Source organism: Stigmatopora nigra, chromosome 7, assembly GCF_051989575.1.
Source record: "Stigmatopora nigra isolate UIUO_SnigA chromosome 7, RoL_Snig_1.1, whole genome shotgun sequence".
In the NCBI taxonomy this organism is placed as follows: domain Eukaryota; kingdom Metazoa; phylum Chordata; class Actinopteri; order Syngnathiformes; family Syngnathidae; genus Stigmatopora; species Stigmatopora nigra.
This window is the reverse complement of record NC_135514.1, coordinates 7,440,886-7,465,479: the sequence shown is the minus strand read 5'-3', so window position 1 is coordinate 7,465,479 and position 24,594 is coordinate 7,440,886. Positions and strand designations below refer to the sequence as shown.

Genomic DNA, 24,594 nt, shown 5'->3' with positions numbered 1-24,594 from the left:
GTTCGAACCCTCGATCTAAGAACTGTGAGGCTGATGCCGTTTGCCGCCCTAGGAATTAGTTGTCGACTAAAAAAAATGATGGATTTAATACTTTGATAAAGTATTATAAATCATGTGCAACATATAAACAACATGAAAATTACATGTTAAAACATAAAATAATCATCATTTCTTTCACACATGGACCCTGAATTACTTGCCAGCTAATTGGAGCCCAAAAGATCCCCGACCCTGTGAAAAAAAAAGCTCCATTGAGTAGCCATATGAGAAATCCTGTCATCTGGTTGACACGTGACTTAAAAACAGCATCCTCAAACATCATCATCTGCAAAGTTCATTTAAGCACATGGAAAGGTCAAAGTAATAACATGTCTAGTTGACCTCCTCTCATTTGCTAGTCATGGACTAGCCCAGCTGTTTCACATGACATCAGCAGCCTGGTGGTTTTCTATTTGTGCCTGCTATGGAGTGTGTACTGCATGTGCTGATGGCTCAAGCAGCTCGTGTGGTTAAAGGAAGGGTGTGGACCCTCAAGAGTAGCCAGCATGATTTGGTTGTAAAAAGAAAAAAACACATTTAAAAAAGGGCTTGGGGAAGGACATTTTATTTTTCAAGTCATTTGAGGGCAATTTGACATTTCTCAACAATGAGACAGCATAGTGGACAGATGGTTGGCTCATCCGCCTTACATTTCATGGGATTTGGGGTTGGATCTCAGCGTAGGAAGACTTTGTCCTTCTGCATTTCACCACAACAAGGGTAGGTTTGCAATATATTGTCAAAAAAATGGGTACACATTGTTTTGCTGTTAATATCCAGGGACATTTTTTAAACTTTTCAGTGAGAGAGAATATAAATTGCAACTAAACTTGGGCTTACAAACATCACTAGCCTACGTTGCCTGGATAGACCCTCACCTACAATGACCTTATCGTCACCAGTCTCCCTTTTTTGGCACTAGAAGTGTTCTAGGTTCCTGTCCTGAATGGCAAACTTGCCCATAGTGGTCACCTCCAATCACTCCTCTCATTTCTATAGACGTTCCAAGGCACTTCATCTAAGTCACTAGAGAACATCTCCTTCTCTTCTTCTTCCTGACATACCACCAATGGAGTGTACTCACTAACAATGTTCACCATGACATTCTCAATGTCCAGCTTCAAATGCACCAGTCTGTCTGACAATCTATTCTCCTCTAGCACACTCTGTTCAAATTCAGCATAGGCCAGGTGGGAGGACGGTTGTTTGTGTTTCTACACCAAACAGCAGCTCAGCGTTCCCACCCATGTGTAGTCCTTGGGAGCGCTGGTGCGCCTCCTCTCACACAATGTCTGGGTAACTCCAATTCAATGAGGCAATCCTTCATTCTGCCAGGACACATTAACGCTCACGTGGGCAAAGACAGTCAGACCTGGATGGCCGTGATTGGGATCCAATAGGAATCTGAGTCGAGGTATGTTATTGGACAAAAGGTCCGGAAAGGCATGTTTCTCACAGAAGTATGATTGAATTTTGGACTCAAGCATAGTGCTATGAAATTATACAGGATAATAGCTCACTCCATATTCTTAAACCTTTAGATTGTTCGGTAGGTTGCCACAAGTGTTGTGTAGTTAGTGTTCAATGTTCAGCAAGGAGGTTGGAAATGTGGCAAAAAGGTTGAGATTAGGACAAAATGTGTGAAATTCATAAAATGAAATGTGGAGGTTTTGGTCTTCTTTTTGTTTCTGTTTATTTATTATTATTTAGTTTTGGGAAACAGACAGAAAAAAATGATGAAATGCATATGCTACCTATATAGAAGTAGCAGTGCGATTGTGATTTGACAATTTTTATCATTTCTATACTGGCATCAACAACTTTCTTTAAAGAGGAAAATATTGTAAAGGTGAAAAGAAAATCTTTTGCAATTCAACTTCTGAAAAGGCCGTTAGAGGGCAGCATTTAATTTAGATAGAAAACATTGGCCTTACTTGAGTTCAGACTTTGAAGGTTGATGAGACGGCAATGCTTTGGAATGGAATGTATGAATGAACATGGAGCTACAAGGTGTAGGGGTTGCTTGGGTGGATATTTGGCGTTCCGCTTTTCGATTTTTACAGGCTTGTCGTATGCTGTGGGATGTGGGCTGGGTGAAGGTCTCGCCAGGTTGCCTGTGAATATTCAAGAGACAAAAAGATCAGGTACAAGCAAGGTGGGAGTCATTTCCTTTGATGGAATAGAAGACATGTCGGGGATGGTTGAGTGAGGGAACAAAGAAATAAATCATCAAGTCATTTTAAAAGAAAGAAGAAAGAAGCCGCATAAGACAAGAAGACGAGAAGTTGTGGAGGGTGCGCTTTTTTTTTTTTGTTGCGGCCAAGGGGACAGCCCTTGCACGGTCGCACTGACGCACGGCTGAGTCAGCTGGGCGACGCTCCATCATCACTCAAGTGCCGGCCTTGCGCGCACATGGCCCTCCACTCTCAAGTCAGGAGCTTATAAAGAGAAACCCCTTCGGAGTAGCTTGCCACAACAGGAGCAAGACGGGAGTGGATGCGTCGCCAGCCAGCGCAACGCCAAGGTACAGCTCGATCCCACCACCACCATTTTTCCATTCATTTACTTTTGGACCATTTTGGAAAACAGGGGCTGTTTATGGCTTGCTGTTAGGACAGTGTTGAATTTTTTATCATTAAAATAATTTGTCAGAATAAGAAAATAATCTTTTTTTTTATTTAGGAACAACTATTATTTTATATGATGCAGGTGTTGAACTTTTAATGAATAAAACCACCTGCAATAATTCAAAACATTAAATTTTTTTTAGAAACAGCTTGCGATGATTATAAACATCACATTTCTTAGAAACATCTACTTTTGATATCAGTATTGAGCCTTTAATGAATAAAACCACTTGCAATAATTAAAAACATCAGTGTAAAATATTAATCATTCTTATTTCATTAATATATCATAAGCTCTATAGTATACACAATTATCATACTATTTGTAACCACTACATACACACTTAAGTCTATTTTGAAATAGTTTTTTCTTGGTGTTTCAGAAATGTTGCATTTTTTTTCTCTTGTGATGATTTTCTGGCATTGTTGACTCATTTTCAAGAAAGCAGTTTTGCATGAATTCATGTTAGTTTTATTGATTAATCATTTCCTGAACAAGACCTACAAATGAAGTTGTCCAGAAACAACTTTTTACCAGTAGTACATGTCCTGTGCCCTGCAATGAATTGAGCATGTTTCATTAGGTGTGGCAGCTGTTGTTTTGATAATAACTGTGCTTTTCAACCAGCCCTCATGAACCTACTCCCAAACCTTATTGGATGTTCTACTTTATGTTACAGTTAAACTGACTGCCCATACTGCGCCAATGGAGCTGAAACCTCTCTTGAAGAAGTTGGGCTCGCTACTCCGAGCTATTTTCACTTTTCTCTTTGCACTGATGGTCCTGGGTTTGATGGTGTGGGCCTACGTTGCGGGTTTCCAGCTGGCCACTTCCCCATTCGGAATCATCTCCTTTGGCTTTTATGGCCTCCTGCTTTCTCTCCACGTAATGGTCCAGAGCCTCTTCGCCTTCATCGAGCAACGGCGGATGAAGGCTCGCAAAAAACCCTGCACTTTCACCAAGACCATTGGCTTCACCATCTCAGCATTCCAGGAGGACCCCATATACCTCAAGGAGTGCCTCGACTCCGTCCGGAAACTCCAGTACCCTTCCGAACTGCTGCGTGTCATCATGGTGATTGATGGGAACAATGACGATGACCGCTACATGATGGAGATGTTCAAGGAGGTGTTTGCCGATCGGGACCCCGCGTGTTTCATTTGGGAGAACAACTACCACACGTGGGACCCCACTGAGCTGAAACTGGACGAGGAGACTGGGAACAAGACTGTCTTTGGAGAGGACCCTCAACGCAAGGAAGTGGAGCACCTCATCCAGACTAGGAAATGTGTATGCATTATGCAGAAGTGGGGGGGCAAGAGGGAGGTGATGTACACCGCCTTTAAAGCCCTTGGATCTTCCGTTGACTACATCCAGGTGGGTCCATTTCTCAAAGTACTTTTCTCAAACATGTATTCATCTGCTATCCATTTGGTTATGGCAAATAATACATGGACACAAACACGCAGACACGGCAAATAAACACAAGCTACTTGCTCATTCAGGTGTGCGACTCGGACACCAAGCTGGACTCTGAAGCAACAGTGGAGCTGTGCAAGGTTCTGGAGAGCAACACCAAGTACGGCGCAGTCGGCGGGGACGTCATGATCTTAAACATGAAGGAATCGTACATCAGCTTCATGAGCAGTCTTCGCTACTGGATGGCTTTCAACATAGAGCGTGCATGCCAATCCTTCTTCAACTGTGTCTCGTGCATAAGCGGACCCTTGGGTATGTTTCTTATTTCTTGAGCCATACTTCACGAATCAAGAGAAGTCAATCTATAATGGTCCCTCTTCTGGATTAGGGCTTTACAGGAATGACCTACTTCAGGCCTTTCTGGAATCGTGGTATAATCAGAAGTTTTTGGGTACTCACTGCACCTTTGGAGATGATAGACATCTTACCAACCGTATGCTGAGCATGGGATATGCCACAAAGTAAGTAACATTACTAGAGTAGTAATTGCTGAATATCAAGAGCAAAATTGGTCTTAGTAAGCACTGATGTCGACCATGTAACAGCCAAATACAACAATCTGGCGTACTGATAATGAACTGTAATCTGTATTCAGTGGAAAACTTTATGGCTGGAATAAAATCCTACAAGTAACGGAGAGAATGTCCTTTGCACGGCTATAGTACTGCACTTAAAAGATGGTTGGGAAAGGCTTGCCATTTATACTCTTCCTCTAACTAGATGAACTGTCTGGTTGATCCATGCATCATGTGTGACCATTAGTAAGCAGTTATTTGTCATCTTTCTCCAGATACACGTCTCGCTCCAAATGTTACACGGAGACACCAGCTCAATTCCTGCGTTGGCTCAACCAGCAGACCCGCTGGACTAAGTCCTACTTCCGCGAGTGGCTCTTCAACGCCATGTGGTGGCACAAGCACAACTTGTGGATGACCTACGAGTCCATCGTCTCGGGGGTGTTCCCATTCTTCGTCACGGCTACCATTATCCAACTGTTCTGGACGGGGAGCCTGTGGGACATCCTTTGGGTTCTGTGCTGTATTCAGTTGATCGGGCTGATCAAAGCGACCTACGCTTGCATTCTACGCAAGAACGCGGTGATGGTGTTCATGTCCCTCTACTCGGCTCTGTACATGACCAGCCTACTGCCGGCTAAGTACTTTGCCATCATTACCATGAACATAAGCAGCTGGGGGACCTCGGGCCGGCGTAAAATCGTGGGGAACTACATGCCCCTGCTGCCCCTGTCTGTATGGGCGGCCATTTTAATATCAGGACTGTTTTATACAATCTACAGAGAGTACAACGAGGACTGGTTTTCCCCAGCCAAGCAAGCAGAAACGGAATTCCTCATCTTTGGCTCCGTGGTTTACGTTTTCTACTGGCTAATCATGATGGTTTTATACTGGGCGTGGTTCCGCAAGTTGTGTCGGGTACGCAGGAAAAGTTACAAGGTGAATGTGTAGATCCGCAAGTTACTTCGAGGCCGACTTAATTTATTGTGTCTTCTTTTTTTAAATGGATGTGTTTAATTTATATACTTATTTTATTTATCTCAGGATAATAAAGGGCTTTTGTGCAGCTGCTAAACCAAATAACACAACAAATGAAGTATTCATTGGTGAAATTAGCAGAACACACATTGCTGTTGCACATTGAAGTGAATGTTTACTGGTGGCTTTTGAGCCAATGCACTTAAATAAGAGACACGTTCCTTGTATCTAAAGAATATGTAAATGCTGTACATAGGGGATGGTCGGGTACCGTGGGGATATTTATATGATACGTCTTTGTACATATACTGTATGAGCGAATAGCTGTACGATCAAGACAAAACCAATTCTCACCACTTTTGTTGTTGCACTGGAGTTCTGAGGACACTTTTCTACAGGGTTGTACACTTGAAGATACTCAACTATGTATGTATGTTTGCATGCGAGTTTAAAATGACCCTTGCTTTGGAATCCCCTATGTCAAACTGCTGGGATTTGTGATGTGAGAATAAGGGAGTCCACTTGGCTCCCGGAGACCTTCACGGAAACTTCTGAGCCAAAACATTGAGTTCTTGATAAGAGACCACTCCCACACTCTGAGGGACAAACACTATTTTTTGCCGGTTGGTCCTGGAAGCATGTATCAGACGGGCACCGTGTATACCCATGTGAAATAAAACCATTTGCCTGCCGACATTAAGACTTGACCTCATAGATATTTGCCATCATGAGACACGTTTTTCAAATGTCATCTACTAAAACAATGTAGCAGTATCTATGTCCAGCCATATGTGTAAAGTATGAATGTATGAGCACTGTACACCCCCTCGTCCCCTTTATTTTTTTTTAAGTGGAACAACAAAGGACTTTGAATGGCTTGATGTGAGGAAACAATGTGAACAAATAAATATTTTTCTAACTTGAATTACTTTCTTTGTATTTGTTTTAACAACACACTAGTTAGACTTGATTCAATATACAAAAAATAATCTAGCAAAAAAACTCAAATGTAATTAGACAGCAGCAAATAGATTTACAGGTAAAGGAAATAAACAGCCATTGAATAAATGAAAGAATAAATACACTGCTTTTTGTTTAGATTTGAAAGTAAATAAGAAATGTTTATTTTTTTTCTTTAAGAGTAAGAACAGAGAAAATATCAGAGAACATTCGACAAAGTAAAAGGTGATTAAAGTAAGATTTTTAAACAAATTGCCTGCTATTGACGAAAATAGACAGTGAGTTTCAAATTTGCTACCTTAAATGACACATTCTCTGTGATGGAGACGTGCAAATATCTTAAATATCAACTCATTCATTGCTTTCCACAGTCAGGTCTACCAGTGAAACTCAATTTAAACCCCAGCAGAAGGACGAAAGTCGCAAGATAATTATACAACTATCATTATCTCAAAGGCAGTGAAAGGGTTAACAGGGGATCACCCTTCCAATCAAATTGATAGGAAACAAATTTCGCGCAATCACAATGGTAAACATGACAAACCAATGAAAAATGAACGATTGGTGGTTGCAAAAAAAGTAGATTGAAAGGTTGTAAAAGGCTACCCTCAAACTTGCCAATCATGCCTGGATAAATCGTTTTTTTTGAAGGAGTCGAACATGAAGCACGAATTGCAGTAATAGAAGCCGGGCCCATCTGCGTGTTGGGTTTTAAGGGTCCTAAAACTGTTAGATGTATGAGACAATTTATTTAGTCGTAGCTTCTAGTCTAGTCTTAGCGAATGAAATTCAGGGCTAGCCCCTTTTTTTATGTCGTTAGGGATAAAGCGCAGATAAGAGCTAATAACACCAATTTGGTGGAATGAGCCATCAGTTTATTACAACAATTAAGATAAGGAGTGTGTCAGAAGCAGTAAACATCATTTTGGAGAAATGTATTGCTTCCAAGGAAGGTTTGCTGTGACACAAATTGGCCTACTCCATATCAACAATGGCCACAAATATAGTATACTTTGGACTATAGGTCGAATGGTTGGAACCTTATTTGTAATGAATGGTATGTTACGATTGCTCGAAGTTAATTTCCAAAGAGCCAAAAAAAAAAGCAGAAAAAAACAAAATTTAAAATATAAGTTGAAAAATTGAGTGTTGACAATAAAAACTTGAGCCCATTCAGTTTGAAAATGCTTTATAAGATCTTATAAATGGTCCATTGACTATCATAATCTAATAATATCTAGTATCAATAGTAAGGCAAATATGTTGCTTACAAAAAGGGGTTCCCAATTGGTAAAACATTTGCATTTTTAACAATAACAATATGTATATGTGGAAGTTTTGTTCCACACTCAACTTCTCAAGTGTCCTCTTGTTACTCATTTATCTTTATGTGTATGCTTTAAAGGGGATGGATTTACCATATACATTCTGAATGTAGGTGTGGATTTGTTAAAGAATTCACGAGTGTCAGACCAATCTTATGGAATGTGGCTTTTTTTTTGGTATACGTTCAAATCGGCAGCAGAACTTTAACATTTATGAAATTATTTGGAGCTCTGTGTTTTTTTTTTTCTTCTCCAAGCAAATCTCATCTGACGGTAATTTCAAAAAATGAAACTTTTTGGCTCAGGCCTCATGTGACAAAGTTGTTGTCTTATCAGGGCGGCTCTAATGATATATTACGCATATGTTTCGGTGCATATGAGTCAACTTGCAATAATAAACCCTAAATCACATTTTCTTAGCTTACAGATAGCATCAAATATTGCCTCATTATTTGGCCAGTTGCCCTTTTGAAAACTTTTCCCAAGCATTACTTTACGGTGGTAAGGGTCATTCTCTGGAGAAAAGAGGGTTAAAGGGGGATAAATAAAATAAAATAAAATGAACAAAATTGTAATACAAAAATAGAATTGAAAATACAGTATATTGTTAGTAATATTGCTAGTGCAAAATGATTGACAATAACAAGGGTATTGCCAGTGAGATGAGGACAGTCTTGGTAACCAATATGATAGTAAGAGGAATGATAGGTTAGATTAGGCTGTGACAGGCAATGTGAGCAATGTTTGGTGGTTTGAAAAAAGGACATTTTTGGGCAATATGATGACAGTTTTCCTGAAAAAAATCCGCAAAGCTCTGAGTCCGCGATAGCTGAAGCGCGAAGTAGCGAGGGAACACTGTATATACATTTTTTGGAAGCCAGATTACATGCACAAGTAGAGGACATGCAAAGACCACACCAGCCAGTCTGAGAAGAGACCGGAATGACAATCCTCAGAGTTGAGCACCTGCTAAACACGAAGGTAAGAATCGGGCATCCTAATTCAGTAAAGGGGATGAAAGTGCTAAAATCTGGCATGCAGAAATGCGGGAAATTGACGGTGACAATAGATGAGGTCAGAGCCGGCTGGCCAGACCACATCCGTCGTGAAAGTCTTCACGTTTTCACTTGGACCATTGCTGAGTCAAAGTCTCTGGAGGGTGTCAGAACATTTGTAGTTTGGCAAAAAAACAAGGTTCAGTCGTATGAGTAAAACTTAATACATTTCCTTCGGGCTTGGAATGGCGTGACTCACGCACTATGCAGGATGTTCAATGGGAGATCTGGCGAAAAATCTCGGTATTGCGTCCCTTCGTGCCTGCTTTCAATTAAGTTGACTTCCCCCACCCTGTCTGGGATTTCCTCCCTTTCTGACGTCAAAAAGGAGGATGCATTTTGGTCGGCCGCATGACTGAGCCGGGAATCAGTACGTATTACGACTACGAGTCTGGACCTTCTGCAACGGGTTAGTCGGGGGTTAATTGCTTCTGTGATGAGAAATGGAGATCAGCTTTTCCATAGTACTGTGGTTACTCACTAGGCATCAACACAAGAATAACAGTATAGGTGGCCAGCCAATCGCAAGGCACGAGGAGACAGACAACCATGCACACTTATCCATACTTCGGGGCAATTTAGAGTGTCCAATCAGCCTACCATGCGTGCCTTTGAAATGTGGGAGGAAACAAGAGTACCCAGAGAAAACCCACGCAGGCCCGGGGAGAACATGCAAACTCCACACAGATGGACCGACCTGGATTTGAACCCAGGACACCAGAGCTGCGAAGCCGGCGTGCTAACCAATTAAGTAACAGCACAGAATAAAAAACAAAATAAAGTGGATCCAATTTTAACCCAATCTATTCCAGGAGAAGTTTTCGAAAATGATATCGAGATTTTAATACAGCAGAAACAGACATTATTTCTTTATTCCGGTGTGTCATTAAATGCCGTAATGTCCTTAAAGTAGGTGAAATACAGCTATTGGTACACATTTTTTAAATGTCAGCAATACAGTATTTTTAGTATCATGTTTTGTATTGTTATCCCTTTGTCCCGCCTACTTGTCACACATTTGCTACTGACTAAGCTATACGCCGCTGTGGATGATAAAAGCTTAAAGATGTGAATTTTTGACCTTGCTTGTGACTCAATTTCTTCAAATTCCTAAAAGAAACAAGATCTTTGTGTGTGCGTATGTGTTTTTATTTATTTATTTATTTTACTTATACAGCTGTATCTGATTTGTAATGTCTTGTTCCATAGTGATTAAATCATCATATTCAAGTTTCTTGTAATCCAGCAGATGAAAAATTAAATCAACAATGCAAGAGGAAAAAAAAAAATCTGCTTCCCGTTCATTTGCCTCCACCCAAAATTTGCTTAGTCATATTAAATCAACGAATGGGGTCTTGCACAAGTTTACAATTCCTATTATGTGCAAAAAGTATAACGCAATTTATTTAATCATACGGTACTCTAATCTGTTCTTTTTTTGTAATTTTTGTTCACATTTCCTCTCGAAATATTGTGATGTACAGATAAGAGTCAATTTTGGTCACTCTGATCGTAACTTTTTCATACTAAGACTTGATAATAGCCAGAAAAAGGAAGAAAAAAACACTGTCTGGACCTGATAGCTGTCTCCTTAACAGGTAAGGGAGGCTAGGGCGGTTTCAAGCATTTCAGGCTAACAAGCTGCCAGCTGCAATGTAAAAGTGAAAGCGTGGGAAAGAGCAAATATTTGACTAAGGGCTATTAAAAAGTGGTAAAATAAGGTTTCAAACATCAAGCAGAAATCAGGTTTTAAACAGCAATATAACTACAGTGTTCCCTCGGTTATCGCGGTTAATGGGGACCGGGACCACCCGCAATAAGTGCATCTATTTGCCCCACACATGAATACCCTAATCATAAAATATCTGCAAATATGCTATGGTCCATTATGTAACAATGGCTTAGACACAAAACAGATCTAGATATTGGTTTGAAAGTGGTGAGATATTAAAAAAAATATGCTTTGCTTGTGTGTACTGCAATGATGGAATTATTATAGGAAAATATCATTTCAGATTCACCTGTTGAATTTTGACAAACAAGTCCACCCATCTATTTTCTAAGCTGTTTGCCAGTAGGCCAAAAAGTTGGAGTCCACCCTGGAATGGCCGCTAGCCAATCGCAACACATATTAGTTGCAGACTCATATTTCTGAGTTATCACAGTCCATAAGTATTTTGAGGAAGCAAGAGTAAGTGAAACAAAGATATAAGGAAAGAGTGATTCCAACTGAATACTAGAGAATGGAAGTCAAGGTTCAAACTAAGAAGCATGAACCCGATGAGCCCTTTAAAGGCAATATTTATGAAATGTAATGAATAAATCGATTTGGTAAAGGGAAAGAGAATTTTTAACATGTCCGGCAACTTTGAATGGATAAAAAAAGGGGATTTTTGTGCTAAGGTTTTTAAAAAAGGGCAAGTTCTGAAACACTGTAAGCATATCCGTCCCAGATGTCGATGATACTACTGGCATTTGTAAGCGCTTATCCTATTACGGTGGTAAGTATGTTTCCCCTGTCAACACAATTGCGCATGTTTGAACCCTCCGAGCCAGAATGGAGGAGCAAATGGGGTCTTTTTCTGAAATTTTCTCTAAGTCTACAGCGTAAAAATCCAATATTTGATCCTTTTAGAAATGATCAATATGCAGTGGTTTCATAGGCCATTCCACAATTAATGCTGAATTAACATTTTCAGCACTTAACATATTTCTTGTATTTAGAAGAAAATCGTAAAAGGGAATTGGACAGTTCATTTTGTAATCTTGTTTATGATTTCCTCCAACAATACTGCCATAAAAGGCATGTGGCGATAAAACACAATGATTTCCATCAAACCGCACACGATGAAAAGATAGCACATAACATAGCAACACAGTAACAATTAAGTTAGTTGCCAAGCAAGACAAGCAAAGATTGCAAAAATGAGACTATATGACGTATAGAGTACAATATTGACATTCATGATTGATGCATAGCAGTTTCAAGCATAGAATCACACACACACACACACACACACACACACACACACACACACACACACACACACACACACACACACACACACACACACACACACACACACACACACACACACACACACACACACACACACACACACACACACACACACACACACACACACACACACACACACACACACACACAAGGAACCAAGTTTTCCCCTCATAGATACAAACATGTCATGTAGTTTAGACCATGTTGTAATATTATTTTTGCAGTGGAGCAAAGTACATTCAGATGTTGGGGATACGTCAATTTGAGACTTGCTACTTGGATGTCATCTATAGTTGCCATGGGAACGGAAAAAAACTAGCGGAAAAAGCCCTTGCATGTGTTGCTGAAACGTCACGATGAGGTATTGAGTCACGTCTGACTATATTTAGAAATTTACTACTCCTTTTTAAAGGCTGGAGCAGCCCAGCTCACTCTCACACAACTCAGGGCTTCACCGGGATTAGGACAAGAAAGAGCACATTCTTGGCAGGGCTTAAAATGCTTTGCTACCCAAAAAAAATAATAAAAGCAAAGCACAATATTTGATCAATTCAACGCGATAATTGATAGTTTTAAAGTGATCAAAAACATTACATGTTAAAAAAAAAAAAAAGGTGGATTCTTGAATAATAAAGTTCTAATCTAATCTAAATGTCATTTTTGAATTTGAGATTTCCATATATTAGAGTTCAAGGTTCGGACTATAAAATACTTCCAACACATGTAAAATGTTCCAATCTATTGCTTTCCTTGTTCCAGTCATGTTTTGTCAAACGGCAGATTTGAATTCTTTGAAAAAAATGTTTTTATGGGGGGTAAAAATAACTTTCTAAATGTCAACATAATTAATAGAGCATTAACAAATTAAAGATACAAATGGCAGTAATTTATTTGGCTGTTATTGATGGTTTTAAACGTTTTATATGTTTGAATTGGGATGGTTTAGGATTAGATTTTTATTACCTTCAATAGCAGACAATGAGTTAAATGAATGATTCCAGTTTAACATATAAAAAGTAGTTAAATTGTATGTCTTAGACTAATCAAATGTTGAAGAGAGTCATAGTATTTGCATGTCTGTCTGAATCTTTTTCTCTTTTTTATTTTTTTAGATGGCGACTGATTTTCTCTTGTTTTAAATGGAGAAAATAATCAGAGATAAATGCCTTTCATTAGGCACTGACCCATATCTTGATGATTTACTATTTTGACCTGCCAAGGACATAATCAAATCCTCACGGGTGGCTAGTTTATGCTTGACTTGCCGTAATAATTTCAACTGTAGAAAAAAATTGGCCCCTCCTTCTATTACTTGCTTTGATAAAGGGATTTGGAGTTGTTTTTTTTTAATGTTTTTATTCCATGTTTGGCCAACAGCTGCTCACTAGTACCTTCTATTGGTAAACATATCCCCAACCAGTTAAATGTCAGAATGAGACATGTATAAAAAAAAAGGACAAATTATATTTGGAGTGGAGGAAAATTAAGGAAAATTAACAAATGTTCATTATGCTGATTTTGTTTTGACAATGGCGAGAAAAAAATGGCATTATTATAAAAAAGGGTTGGTCAAAGCATTTAAGTATATAAAATGTGAATTTCTTAAATATTTGATAGTGGAGAAAAATGTTTTAAGAATACTACTACAAATTTATAAAAAAAAAAATGAAATTGTGTTATTTTAATTATAATTATATATAAAAAAAACTACTACTACTGGGATGGATTTGACCAAATAGTAGTCTTTCTTTTTAACAAATTTATTGAGCCATTTAAACACATCTTGAAAACCCAATCACTGTGTTTTAAAATCAATAAGGACTATAATTAAAGAAATATTTTGAGAGTAAATGGAAGATCACACTGTAAAGGTACGGCTGCAGTGTGGGTATCAAAACAATTTGAAATAATTGGACATCTATCATCATCAATGCCAACGAGTTCATGATATGGTACTATAATGTGTGGAAATGATTTATAGATATAGTAATAATCTCAGAGCACTTTAAATATTGAATATAATAAAAGCGCCCATTCAACACACAAGCTTTAAATCTCATCATAAAATTCAATTCAATTTAATTAGTTTATCACTAGTAGTAAAAGTGGGAGGGTTGAACCCTTCAACTAGTACTGTCAATGGCAGAGAATGAGTTAAGTCTGACCAAGCCATGGTAGCAATTCATTTACAATCAAGTGAGAATGCAATTGTTTAGTATTGAAAGGAAAAAAAACTGTATTTTTTTTCTCCCAAAAAACTAACGATTGTCGGAATCTATATCGGGAGCCAAAAAAAAAAAAACGCATCAGTACAACACTAGTCAATAACTTCTTGTATGATGCCGAAAAAGACACGAGAACACGTTGGCAGTATAATGTTCTAAAATTCAAGATATGGCATTTGGAGAAGAAGAAAAAAAGAACTAAAAGGACTTGACACCCCCACTTCTGGAATCCTTTCACCAGGATCACAATGCCAAATTTTCTTCAATTTATCAAGTTAATGGTTTAACTTATTTGACACATAATGTTGATATGACAGATAATCGGTTCTGTTCACAATAGAAAGGAACACAAAGATCCTTTTTTTCTTTTTATTGGCATTTTATTATGGTTTTGAAAAGCGATTTTTAAACACGTTGAATATTTATTTTCTTGACATTATTCGAAAGAGAAACTAGAAATTCCAGTATTTGAAGGAAAGTTAGGGAATGATTGCCATGTGTGGAGAAAAAAAATGTGGACGCTCCAGCAAGACATAGGGTAATGGGTGTGGGAAGCATCCATGCTTGTAATGGTCCAGTCTTGACGCACTTATTTTATGTGTGTGTGTGTGTGTGTGTGTGTGTGTGTGTGTGTGTGTGTGTGTGTGTGTGTGTGTGTGTGTGTGCGTATGTGTTTTTGGGTGGAGGGGGGGGGGGTGTTTGTGAGAAAGTGGTGAGAGGTTGATGGGTGTGGGACTTAATGACGATTTTAGGTTTGGGTTATGGGGCAATTTATTTATTTAATAGAATATACAGTTGCATACACACGCATGCATAAACACAAACATTGCTTATGTTATATAAGAAGTGTTAAACTCAAGCACAATGTATGTTTAGCCTAATTAAATAAATGTGTAGTATAAACTTCATATGATTTTAATATTAATATGCATAAATTATAATGTATGCATAACTGTGTAGAGTGGTACTTTAAGCAGTAGTAGTACTTCAGTGACAGGATTTTTGAGTGGTGTGTGGACTCGAGTGCAAAAAAGCAGGAGGCTAAAGTGGAGGTGAGTTAATCTACTGAAGTGCATTAATTGATCCCTGCCAAATATTCAATTCGTTGAACAAATATACTACATTTAATACATTATTTTTCCAACACATCTCTAGCTCTCGCTCCAAAAAATGACAGTTTGACTGAAAATTCATACCACATTTGCCGTGTAAGGCGATAGAACTTCACTAACCTTCTACTGATTCACAAAATCAAACCTCACTGGACCCTTTGAACATTATTTCATAATGTACAATTTATAAACATTTGCCATGGCAACATCACTTGCGCGCAAATGCACACGCACAAGTGTTATGTAACAGCCAACAGTCAAGCCGACTCACAAAAATCCAATGCCAAGTCAGCACCATGTAAATTGCCTCACATCCTTACATTTCCAACATTACTGAATGATGGCATTGATAAATAACTATCTTTAAAATGACAATTTCATAAAGAATTAACGACGAGCCCACTTTTAAGACTGGTGCCATTGAAACCAAACACAATTTTGTATCGTGAAGACGGAAAATACTTTGGATTATCAGAAGAATTGATATTCATGCATCAAGACAAGACATTAGAATGAATAAATTACTTACCATTAGAAGAAGTATTCTTGGCAAGTAAGAGGGTAACCAGTGCTTTATCAGCAGTCGATTAAAAGCCAAGATAAGCTCCTTAGACGCAATGTCGCCACCGTTTCCATTTGGCTCGCCGCTGGTAGGCCTGGCAAAAAACAAACACGTCAAGTCTCGTTTCTGTCAGTGCGCACCTGCTCAACACTGCTTTAAGTCACTTCCTCGCCAACCCCCCAAAAAAGTCAAGATTAGGAGTAGTTGTACGTCATGAAGTAGAGAGAGAGAGAGCAAAAAATCCCAAATCTCTCTCGACCACCTGGAACCACCTTGCACGGCTGCATTTATTCCTCGCCTGCCTTGGAACAAAACAGAATGTTCTCCAAAAAAAATTGCAACAAGGCCGACATCAAAATCACTGGAGTGCTTTGGCTTTTCAACAGGCAAAGACTGTGACCACTACCTGTACAGGCCACAATGCAAATCCATCGCAGAAACTTTACACATGCCGCAAGCATCCCCTTTGCCATTCACTTGAATGCATCAATAACAGTTAGACCTGGAGGGTCGTTACTGGGGCGAACAGGCATCCCTGATTGGAACCAAAATCATGTCCTAATCAGGTGGAGGTGGGTGAGGTTACCTTATTTATCTTTCAAATGGGAATGTGTTCATGCGGCTGCCGTAATTTCACGATCACAAGAACTAAAAATCCATATATATGCCACAGCTGACGATAAAACGCAGTTGCACCCCACTCATTGTCAAAACGGCTATTTTAAAAAATCATTTCAAATTTTGAGCTGGCTAACATTCTTCCGCAGATCCTTCCTCCCATCAGCTGTCAGGCTCTTTAGCAAAACAAATGGCTGAATGTTAAGACTAACTGTATACGTATATACATGTACATCTTATGTGTATGCATGTAAATGTATATTTATATATATATGTATGTGTATATATATGTATGTGTATATATATATATATATATATATATATATATATATATATATATATATATATATATATATATATATATATATATATATATATATATATATATATATATATACTTTAGCAACACACTTATTCATGTATTTATTAATATATATATATGTATTTATTTATGTATTTATTACTTATCTATTTGTCTAAAATGTATTTTCCTGTGTCTGCATTCTCATCCTCTCACTACTGTGACAATGATATTTCCCAAATATGGGGTGAATAAAGTTATCTAATCTAATCTAATCAAATTTTAACATGCTCATCTTTTGGCTTGATGGCAAACGTGTCAACAAATATGAATGATTACCATGATTTCTTAAATATCAACATGCCACAAAAAACGTGTTTCAGTTGGAGTAGTTAAACAAATTGTTCCTACTGACAAATGTAATAAGTGACTTTGTTCTTTGTTTTTTACGCAACTAAACTCAACTGTATACTTTAAACAAATGAGTGTAACCATAGTAACCATTGCTGTGCCATTACATTTACTTTCAGTACGCAACAAAACACAGACTTACTATTTGAGTGATTCCTCAGGTATACACTCATGTACTAATCCAAAATTGTTTTGTAAATCCTGACATTATTCAAGCTAATATCTTATTTTATGCCCTTTTAAGGGAGGATGACATCCTTTCAGAGTTCATTCATGATCAATCTTCCTCCATTTAAAGCACACCCTTCCCTTTTTTTTTCACTACCACAAGCGTCAAGCTTCCGAGTCATTCAAAGAACAACACATTTAAAGCAGTTGAGGTTACTTTCATATTGTTTTCCACTGGAAACACCAGTTGATTGTGAAATATTGAGCAACAATTGCCTGAGAAGGCTGAAAATAAAGACAATATAAAAGTAGTGGGAAGGACATCAATGACGCAGAAATGTCATTATTGTCACCAAGGGAAATCCAAAAGAAACACACATCATTGACATTATTGTTAAATTACCGAAAAAAATGGGATGTTCTAACCAAAACTGGGATTAAAGATGACTTAATCATCGATTCAGATGTTAACTATTTAGCTCATTAGGAGAATCGAGGAAATAATCAAGACCGTAGTGTTAAACACATTACAGTTATGCCAATTCTTTTATATTTTATTATATTGATAAATAAAGTTCTCGAATTCGTTTCTCTTTTTTTATAAAATGGAAATCTTATCTTAAAAAAATTACTTATGTAGATAAAAAAGAAGCAATTTTGGCTTATGTGAACATAAATTAGTTCAAAATAGGTGCCAGATATAAAAATATATATATTTTAAAGAATACAAATTGTGTTGTGCATTCTAATGAACTGTTTCACCTGTAGTACTATCGCTCCTGCTTTTATTGTTTTATAACTATGCGGCTAGTAATAAAATTCAAGACATGAATGGCTTCCATTAATATTATTCCCAGACTAAACATAATGTGAAGCAATTTTTCATTCATTTTTAAAAAAAAATGTTCCTCTTAAAAAAAGAAAAGTTGGGGTCAGCTGCGCTACAATTTTGAAATACCTGAAGCACTTGGACTAACCAAAAACTCCTTTCTTCCTTATTTGGCACATCCGAGAGGTGAAACTTTCCCAGCTGAGGCGCCTTCCCAAACACGTGCCAATAATTGCTTCAACAAAAAGTACAAAATTTGGGAGTTTAACTTCTCGCCCTTCTCATGGCTGCCTTCCAAACATAACCTGTTGATAATATTAAATTTGCCTAACACACACACAGGAGAATCCTATAATTGGATGGGATATGCTTTAGCACCCCCCGCGACCCTCAGGAGGATAAGCGGAATGGAAAATGAATGAATGGATGACACACGGGAGAGCGGGAAATAAAGTCATAAAGAAACTGGCTGTGAAAAGAAAATTATAGCAGTAAACCACAGTGAGGACATTTTGGGAGGAAACTCCAAAAATCTGTGATCTCATGCCTTTACTACTGAGAAAAACTCAGGACATTTTTGCATGACACCTGGATTCTTGTCATGTATTTATAACAGTCTTCAGTTTTTTTTTATTTACCCAGTATAACATTTCTGTATTGGCTGTTAGATTGCCATAAGAAATTTCCTTAAATTAAACGTCTTTAGTCATGAGCGTCAAAAGAGTGGAGCGTAAATACATTTTATTCATAATTAGCTGTTGACAATGGCAATATGCGTGGATTTTATTGCCATGTTAGATATTGACTGACCCCCATTTTTTACACCTGGCATATTTAGTGTAAGGCATTTTACATCCAAGATGAATTCAGTAAATATGTTCACATTTTAATGATGTGCTACAATTTATTAATCCAAGAAAGTCTGAAAAAGATAACAGTAACAAAAAGGCCAGTCCAAGTCAGGTAAATGACCACCTATTATAAGGGGCGTGTTCCGAAAGGATTTTTACCCAGCTCGCACTGCCTCCTGGTGGCCAAACTAGTAAACTACAACGATGGATAAAATAAAATGAACTCAACGCTAGAATTATCTAGCAGCTAATTGTTCATTTATTTGCGGCAATTTGGTGAGCAAGGCATTTTAACTAGGAACAATGAAAGTGAATGGTAATGTTTTGGTGCCATTGACTGCAACAGACGTCTTAATCTATGTGCAATGGGAGGAGCAGTCTGAGTGATTGACAGGTTTCAACTAGATAGACTTGTTTATATTGGATTTAGATATGATTTGCTGACACCTCTTAAATCATAACTGCTGCTAAATATTGTGCCTATTTTGCCCTCTACAGGTGGAAAGGATGAATATAACTTTTAGTTTTTAAAAGGGCTTACTTACTCTGGGATTATAACTCTCATCTCAATTTCTTCCAGTGGGTTCAGTGCCTCTCTTTTTCCACAAGAACAACAATCTGTAAATGATTTGACAAAGAAAAACAATTCACTTAAAAACATCCATGAGTAAAAAAGGGATGCATTAGTGCAAAAATAGTTGCAAACTATTTTACCTCAATGAGAGAAAGAGCAGCAGCAACAAAGATGTAAAGCAGATGACAATGAGGACGATTGGTGGGGGACTTTGAGAGGGGGGAGGCCCAGTTCGTAACCTCCCTTCTGGAAGAAGAGACAGCTCAAATATCTCGAGCAGCTCAGATTGCTTCACCACAGTTTGGGTCACTTGGAGGAGGGGAAAAAAAAGATGATTTGGAGATGGATTTAGAAATATACATTACTACCCTCATTATCCAACCCTACTTGGTTTATACGTAAGTAAACTCAATGACAACTTGATGCTGTGCATTGTTGGCTGGGATAGGCTCCAGCGACCCTTCGACCCTCGTGAAGATAAGCATGTTGGAAAATTAACCAATAGAATAAACAGCCTAGATTTTTTTTTCAAATGATTAAAAATATGTTGTTGCACTCAACAATCTGGTGATGAAAGTAAAGCCAAAGTACATCAATCAAAGGCAAAAACACTATTTTAACCAGGGAATACCTCGACTAAACTGCCTATATTTGTTCTTACAAACCTCAAATCAAGAAATAAGAAAATACAATTCAAGCTAAAAATTAGTGCAAAAATGCAGTACAAATTAATCAATAAATCTTGATTTTTTTATCTTGATTATTTTCTTTGTTGTTGTTTACATTTTTATTAGCCGTTGTGGACTTTGTGACCAAGATAAGATCAAATAGATTTGGCGAAATAGTGATATTTTCACTGCAAGGTAGTTTAACCAAAATAATAGGTTCAATAGGGTACAAAAGAGGCCTAATAAATTAAAGGACTACCTGCAAGATAGTAGTATATTCTGACAATGGGCATCTCGCCGATGATCTCACACTGATAGGTGCCTTCGTGGTGTAACCTCGTTGATGAGATGGAATAAAGGTTGTCTTCCCCTCTTGCGAGTTCCCCAAATAGCTCCAACTGCTGAGTTTTCACCTCAAAAGAGAACATAGTGGATTTTTTTTAAATGACTCTACAATATAAGTCCAGAAAGAATGTGCAAATATGGTTATTTGCTATTATGCATTTTCTTCAGTGGAAAAAAAAAGAGAGGAAATGTCCCACTAATTCCAGTAGACGGCGCATTTGTACTGTTTGGATTTGTGCTGTTGTGATTTGTAGCCCACCCTCATTTGGGTTTGGAGTTGCAGTATATCCCAGACAATTTTATTTTATTAGTAAATGCTGTCCTGGTCAAAATCCTTTTACAATGTGCTACATTGAATCTTCATGTGGGAGTATCTGGAAAATTCCCCATACAGGTAGACCAGAGTCCAGGTTTAAAGCACATTTGGAAAAGCCAGCTTCATTTTGAAATAGGTAATGTGAATTGATGAAACTAAAATGTTTAAAATTGAATTATTTCAACAAAAGGGGTGGTAAGAAGGAAATATTTAGAACATAGCATTACAAGTAAAACAATTGCAATGCCAGTAAAAAAATGGTGGTTACATTAAACTTTGGAATTGCCAGTGCAGGTACTATCTAGTTAAAGTTAAAGCTCACATAAATTCCAGGCAAGATGAGCAAAACATCGTCTACAAAGGCATTAAAGCAGAGAAGAAAAAGAAAACCAATAGTGTGATTAAAAACAGATTGTCTAGACTTTAAAACCATCAAACCTGGCTGAATTGGAGGTGTTTTTAAAGAAGATTGGAACTTTGAACCAGAATCCAGATCCTCGTTGAAAGCGTTAGGGAAAGTTAATTTGCTTTGCCAACCCGTCATGGGACGAGTCGAGCCAAGTGTAGTAGTAGTAGTACTTAGATGTGACAAAGTGAGAGCAGCAGAAACTTACTTTGGCTGCAAACTTCCATATCCTGATGTTGGTGGGATGAGTGGGTAATGGAAATTTGGGCTCGCACAACATCTGGGTCGAGTTTTTCACTTCCACTGATATATTTTGAACTGAAACACACACACAAGCTGTACATAAGATCCCCCCAGGTCAGATCTCCATTTCCACACTGAACCATCCTTACAGATTCCGCTCAAGTCGACTTTCTGACGAGAGGACTGGAAATGAGCATTAGCCAGACCGTATGGACTTGACATGATAGCATAGTGTGAGGGAGCTAACTGTCACCTTGCATAAAAGAAGCCAAGGGCTTAGAATGAAACCGTGGATGCTATGTGCAAACGATGTAATGTGCGGAAATAAAACCTTGCCTAAAGTCACGTTCTCCAAATCCTGACTCTGTGCTAAGAGCATTTCAAGGATCAAAAGCTAAGCGTTTCCAGGAACAAGGACACTGCAGAGGGTGAAATCAGACTTATGTAAGAATGTGTCAAGTGTGGATTGCAACATTTTATCTCTTTTTTTTTTAATGCACAGCCAAACTATCTGCAGAGATTCTCACCTGGGCAGTCAAGAGGCAAACCGCAGGAGTCGTATTTGCAAGTTATGCAGCTGTAATGGCCATCTGTTGTCTGGTAACCTAATAGATGAATGGGAAAATTCTATTAGTAACAGTTATCAAGGGGGCCTTGTGTTAAACTGTAGGAGGGTGTTAGGCACTGACCGCATGGAGGGATGCATCCAGTAGCTGAAACAAAAGAATTTGGAATGATTAGAAGTGGGCATATTTAATATCACTGCTGCCAATTTGGTCCATCTGATGTTTTTTGTGCTCTCCACAGTACGTCAAAAGCGGTGATAAGATAACTAGCGCATTACGTAGAGATCAGAGGGAGCTATAATGACTCATTACGGGCTTCAATTTGGATGAAAAGATGAAGGTAAGGAAGGGGAGGCGACCATGTCTCACCTCGAGGCACCAAGGAGGCTTTAGCAATGAAATTGTCTGCTGTTGTCTTCAGCCACGACTTAAACTCGGCGTCTGGTGGGACATAAAGAAGACATTTGTCACTCCATATTTCATATTTTCAGTACATTTTCAAAACTGTACTTCTACTTGTGAAAAAATACATTAATGCAAGTATGTAATTCTGAGTAGATTTTTTTTTAGGTTTCCTTGGTCATTAATAAAATGTAAAACATGCTTTTATGAGGCTTTAATATCCAATTAGGGTATGGAGCTTAAATATATATAATATATGATTATATATATAATTATGGGGAAAATTCCCTTGGGCTTTAAGAGCTATCTTAACATTTGATTTATGGGAAATAGTGTTTATCTGTAAGAGGTCGCCCTACCAGATTTTTGGACTGACTTCAAATCCTCTTTTGCGCTGTCAATTAGCGATGCCATGATCGTTTTCAGTTCATTATCATGACCTTTCCCTGTAAAAAAAACACACAATTCATTTAACCACACATTCTTCCAATTCTATTTGTCAAAATGGGTCAAACTATTGAACTCATTAAGAGATGATGTCTTTAAATCACTTTGTGTTAAATTGACCTATAACAAATTAATGTACTGTGCTTTCTTTATAGTATTACAATAGAATAAATAATCAAACAAATACATAATCAAAATTGGGACATTCCTCTGCATGCATTTGCATGTGCACGCGTGCAGAATCAAGTGTCCAAAAGTTGCCATACCAACTTTGCCGGCTTCGATCACTTGTTGGTTGTGGTTGAACAGTTCGTCATAGTATTCGAAGCATTTGTCGGGGTGTTTTGCGTACGTTGTACACAAAATTGTGGCTTTTTCAGGTGTCACAAAGCACTGAAAGCATGCGGCTGAAGTCCCGATTACGCCACAATAAACACACACACGCAAAACGCAACATGCAAACTTGCACATTTTACAACAATACAAACAAAAAACTGAAGGAGACACTAATGCGCAAATGAATCAAAGGCAAAGAAATAAATTAATCAATAAAAGCGAGAACGAGTGACAGCACGTTCCTCGTACTCGGACGCCACATGGGGTCATCATTTCGTCACTATGACGTTACAGATCTGCGCCAAACGATGAGGATGGAAACGTGCACACGTAAACATAAAATGCAAGACAAGATTTCCCCCCCTACTTGCACAATAACTAGATCACTTCATTATACGTAGTACAACCACCATTACTACTAACACTACTACCACTACTACTACTACTACTACTACCACCACCACTACTAATACTACCACTACTACTACCACCACCACTATTAATACTACCACTACTACCACTACTAATACTACCATTACTACTATTACCACAACTAATACTACCACCACTACTTCCAACACTACCAGTACTACTACCACCACTACTTCCAACACTACCAGTACTACTACCACCACTACTACTACCACAACTAATACTACCGCCACTACTTTCAACACTACCACTACTACTACTACCACTACTACTACCACCACTACTACCACCACTACTACCACCACTACTACCACCACTACTACCACCACTACTACCACCACTACTACCTCTACTACCACTACTACCACCACTATTACCACCACTACTACCACCACTACTACCACCACTACTACCACCACTACTACCACCACTACTGCCACCACTACTGCCACCACTACCAAAAGTCCAGCTAATGGATGTGTAACGCAATTCCCTACTACTACCACTAGCAAAACCACTACAACGACTACTGCGTTTCATAATCTGGCGTGGCTTATACATGAAATACATGGTACCATTTAATGCATCAATCCATTGAAGATGCACCTTATAGTGCAGAAACTACGATAGTTTGGAAAAAATACATTTCTTTTTTATTTCCACCTTCGGCAACTTCACATTCACTCCCTTCAAGTGTTTTATTTTTCTTCACTTCACGTCCACTTTCATGATCAAAATCACTAGTTGATCTTTTACGCTCTCGAGGCGTTGGTATGTCAAGGCA

General features: G+C 38.2%; 2 protein-coding genes across 5 annotated transcripts; one reads left to right on the top strand and one right to left on the bottom strand.

Moving 5' to 3' along the window:
- Positions 1–128: 128 nt before the first annotated feature.
- Positions 129–23,689, bottom strand: spaca6 (sperm acrosome associated 6). Of its 4 annotated transcripts, none has more exons than XM_077721604.1 (12): positions 23,309–23,688; positions 22,955–23,041; positions 22,563–22,634; positions 22,317–22,340; positions 22,155–22,232; positions 21,593–21,702; positions 20,577–20,730; positions 19,790–19,958; positions 19,621–19,693; positions 15,865–15,991; positions 1,974–2,153; positions 129–231 (listed from the first exon to the last, which is right to left on the bottom strand). In XM_077721604.1, the coding sequence occupies exons 1-9, from the start codon at positions 23,511–23,513 to the stop codon at positions 19,642–19,644; spliced, it is 951 nt and encodes a 316-aa protein (XP_077577730.1). In that variant the 5' UTR covers positions 23,514–23,688; the 3' UTR covers positions 129–231; positions 1,974–2,153; positions 15,865–15,991; positions 19,621–19,641. The 4 variants fall into 4 exon arrangements, with proteins under 4 accessions (XP_077577730.1, XP_077577731.1, XP_077577732.1 ...); XM_077721605.1 differs by lacking the exon at positions 129–231 and adding an exon at positions 18,354–18,459 and having other exon boundaries at positions 606–2,153; positions 23,309–23,689; XM_077721606.1 differs by lacking the exon at positions 129–231 and having other exon boundaries at positions 607–2,153; positions 22,563–22,637; positions 22,958–23,041; positions 23,309–23,689.
- On the top strand, positions 2,361–6,335 carry has1 (hyaluronan synthase 1). Its single transcript, XM_077721620.1, has 5 exons — positions 2,361–2,563; positions 3,347–4,044; positions 4,173–4,398; positions 4,475–4,607; positions 4,937–6,335. Exons 1-5 carry the CDS (start codon positions 2,536–2,538, stop codon positions 5,610–5,612), a joined length of 1,761 nt encoding a protein of 586 aa, XP_077577746.1. The 5' UTR covers positions 2,361–2,535; the 3' UTR covers positions 5,613–6,335.
- Positions 23,690–24,594: the final 905 nt, after the last annotated feature.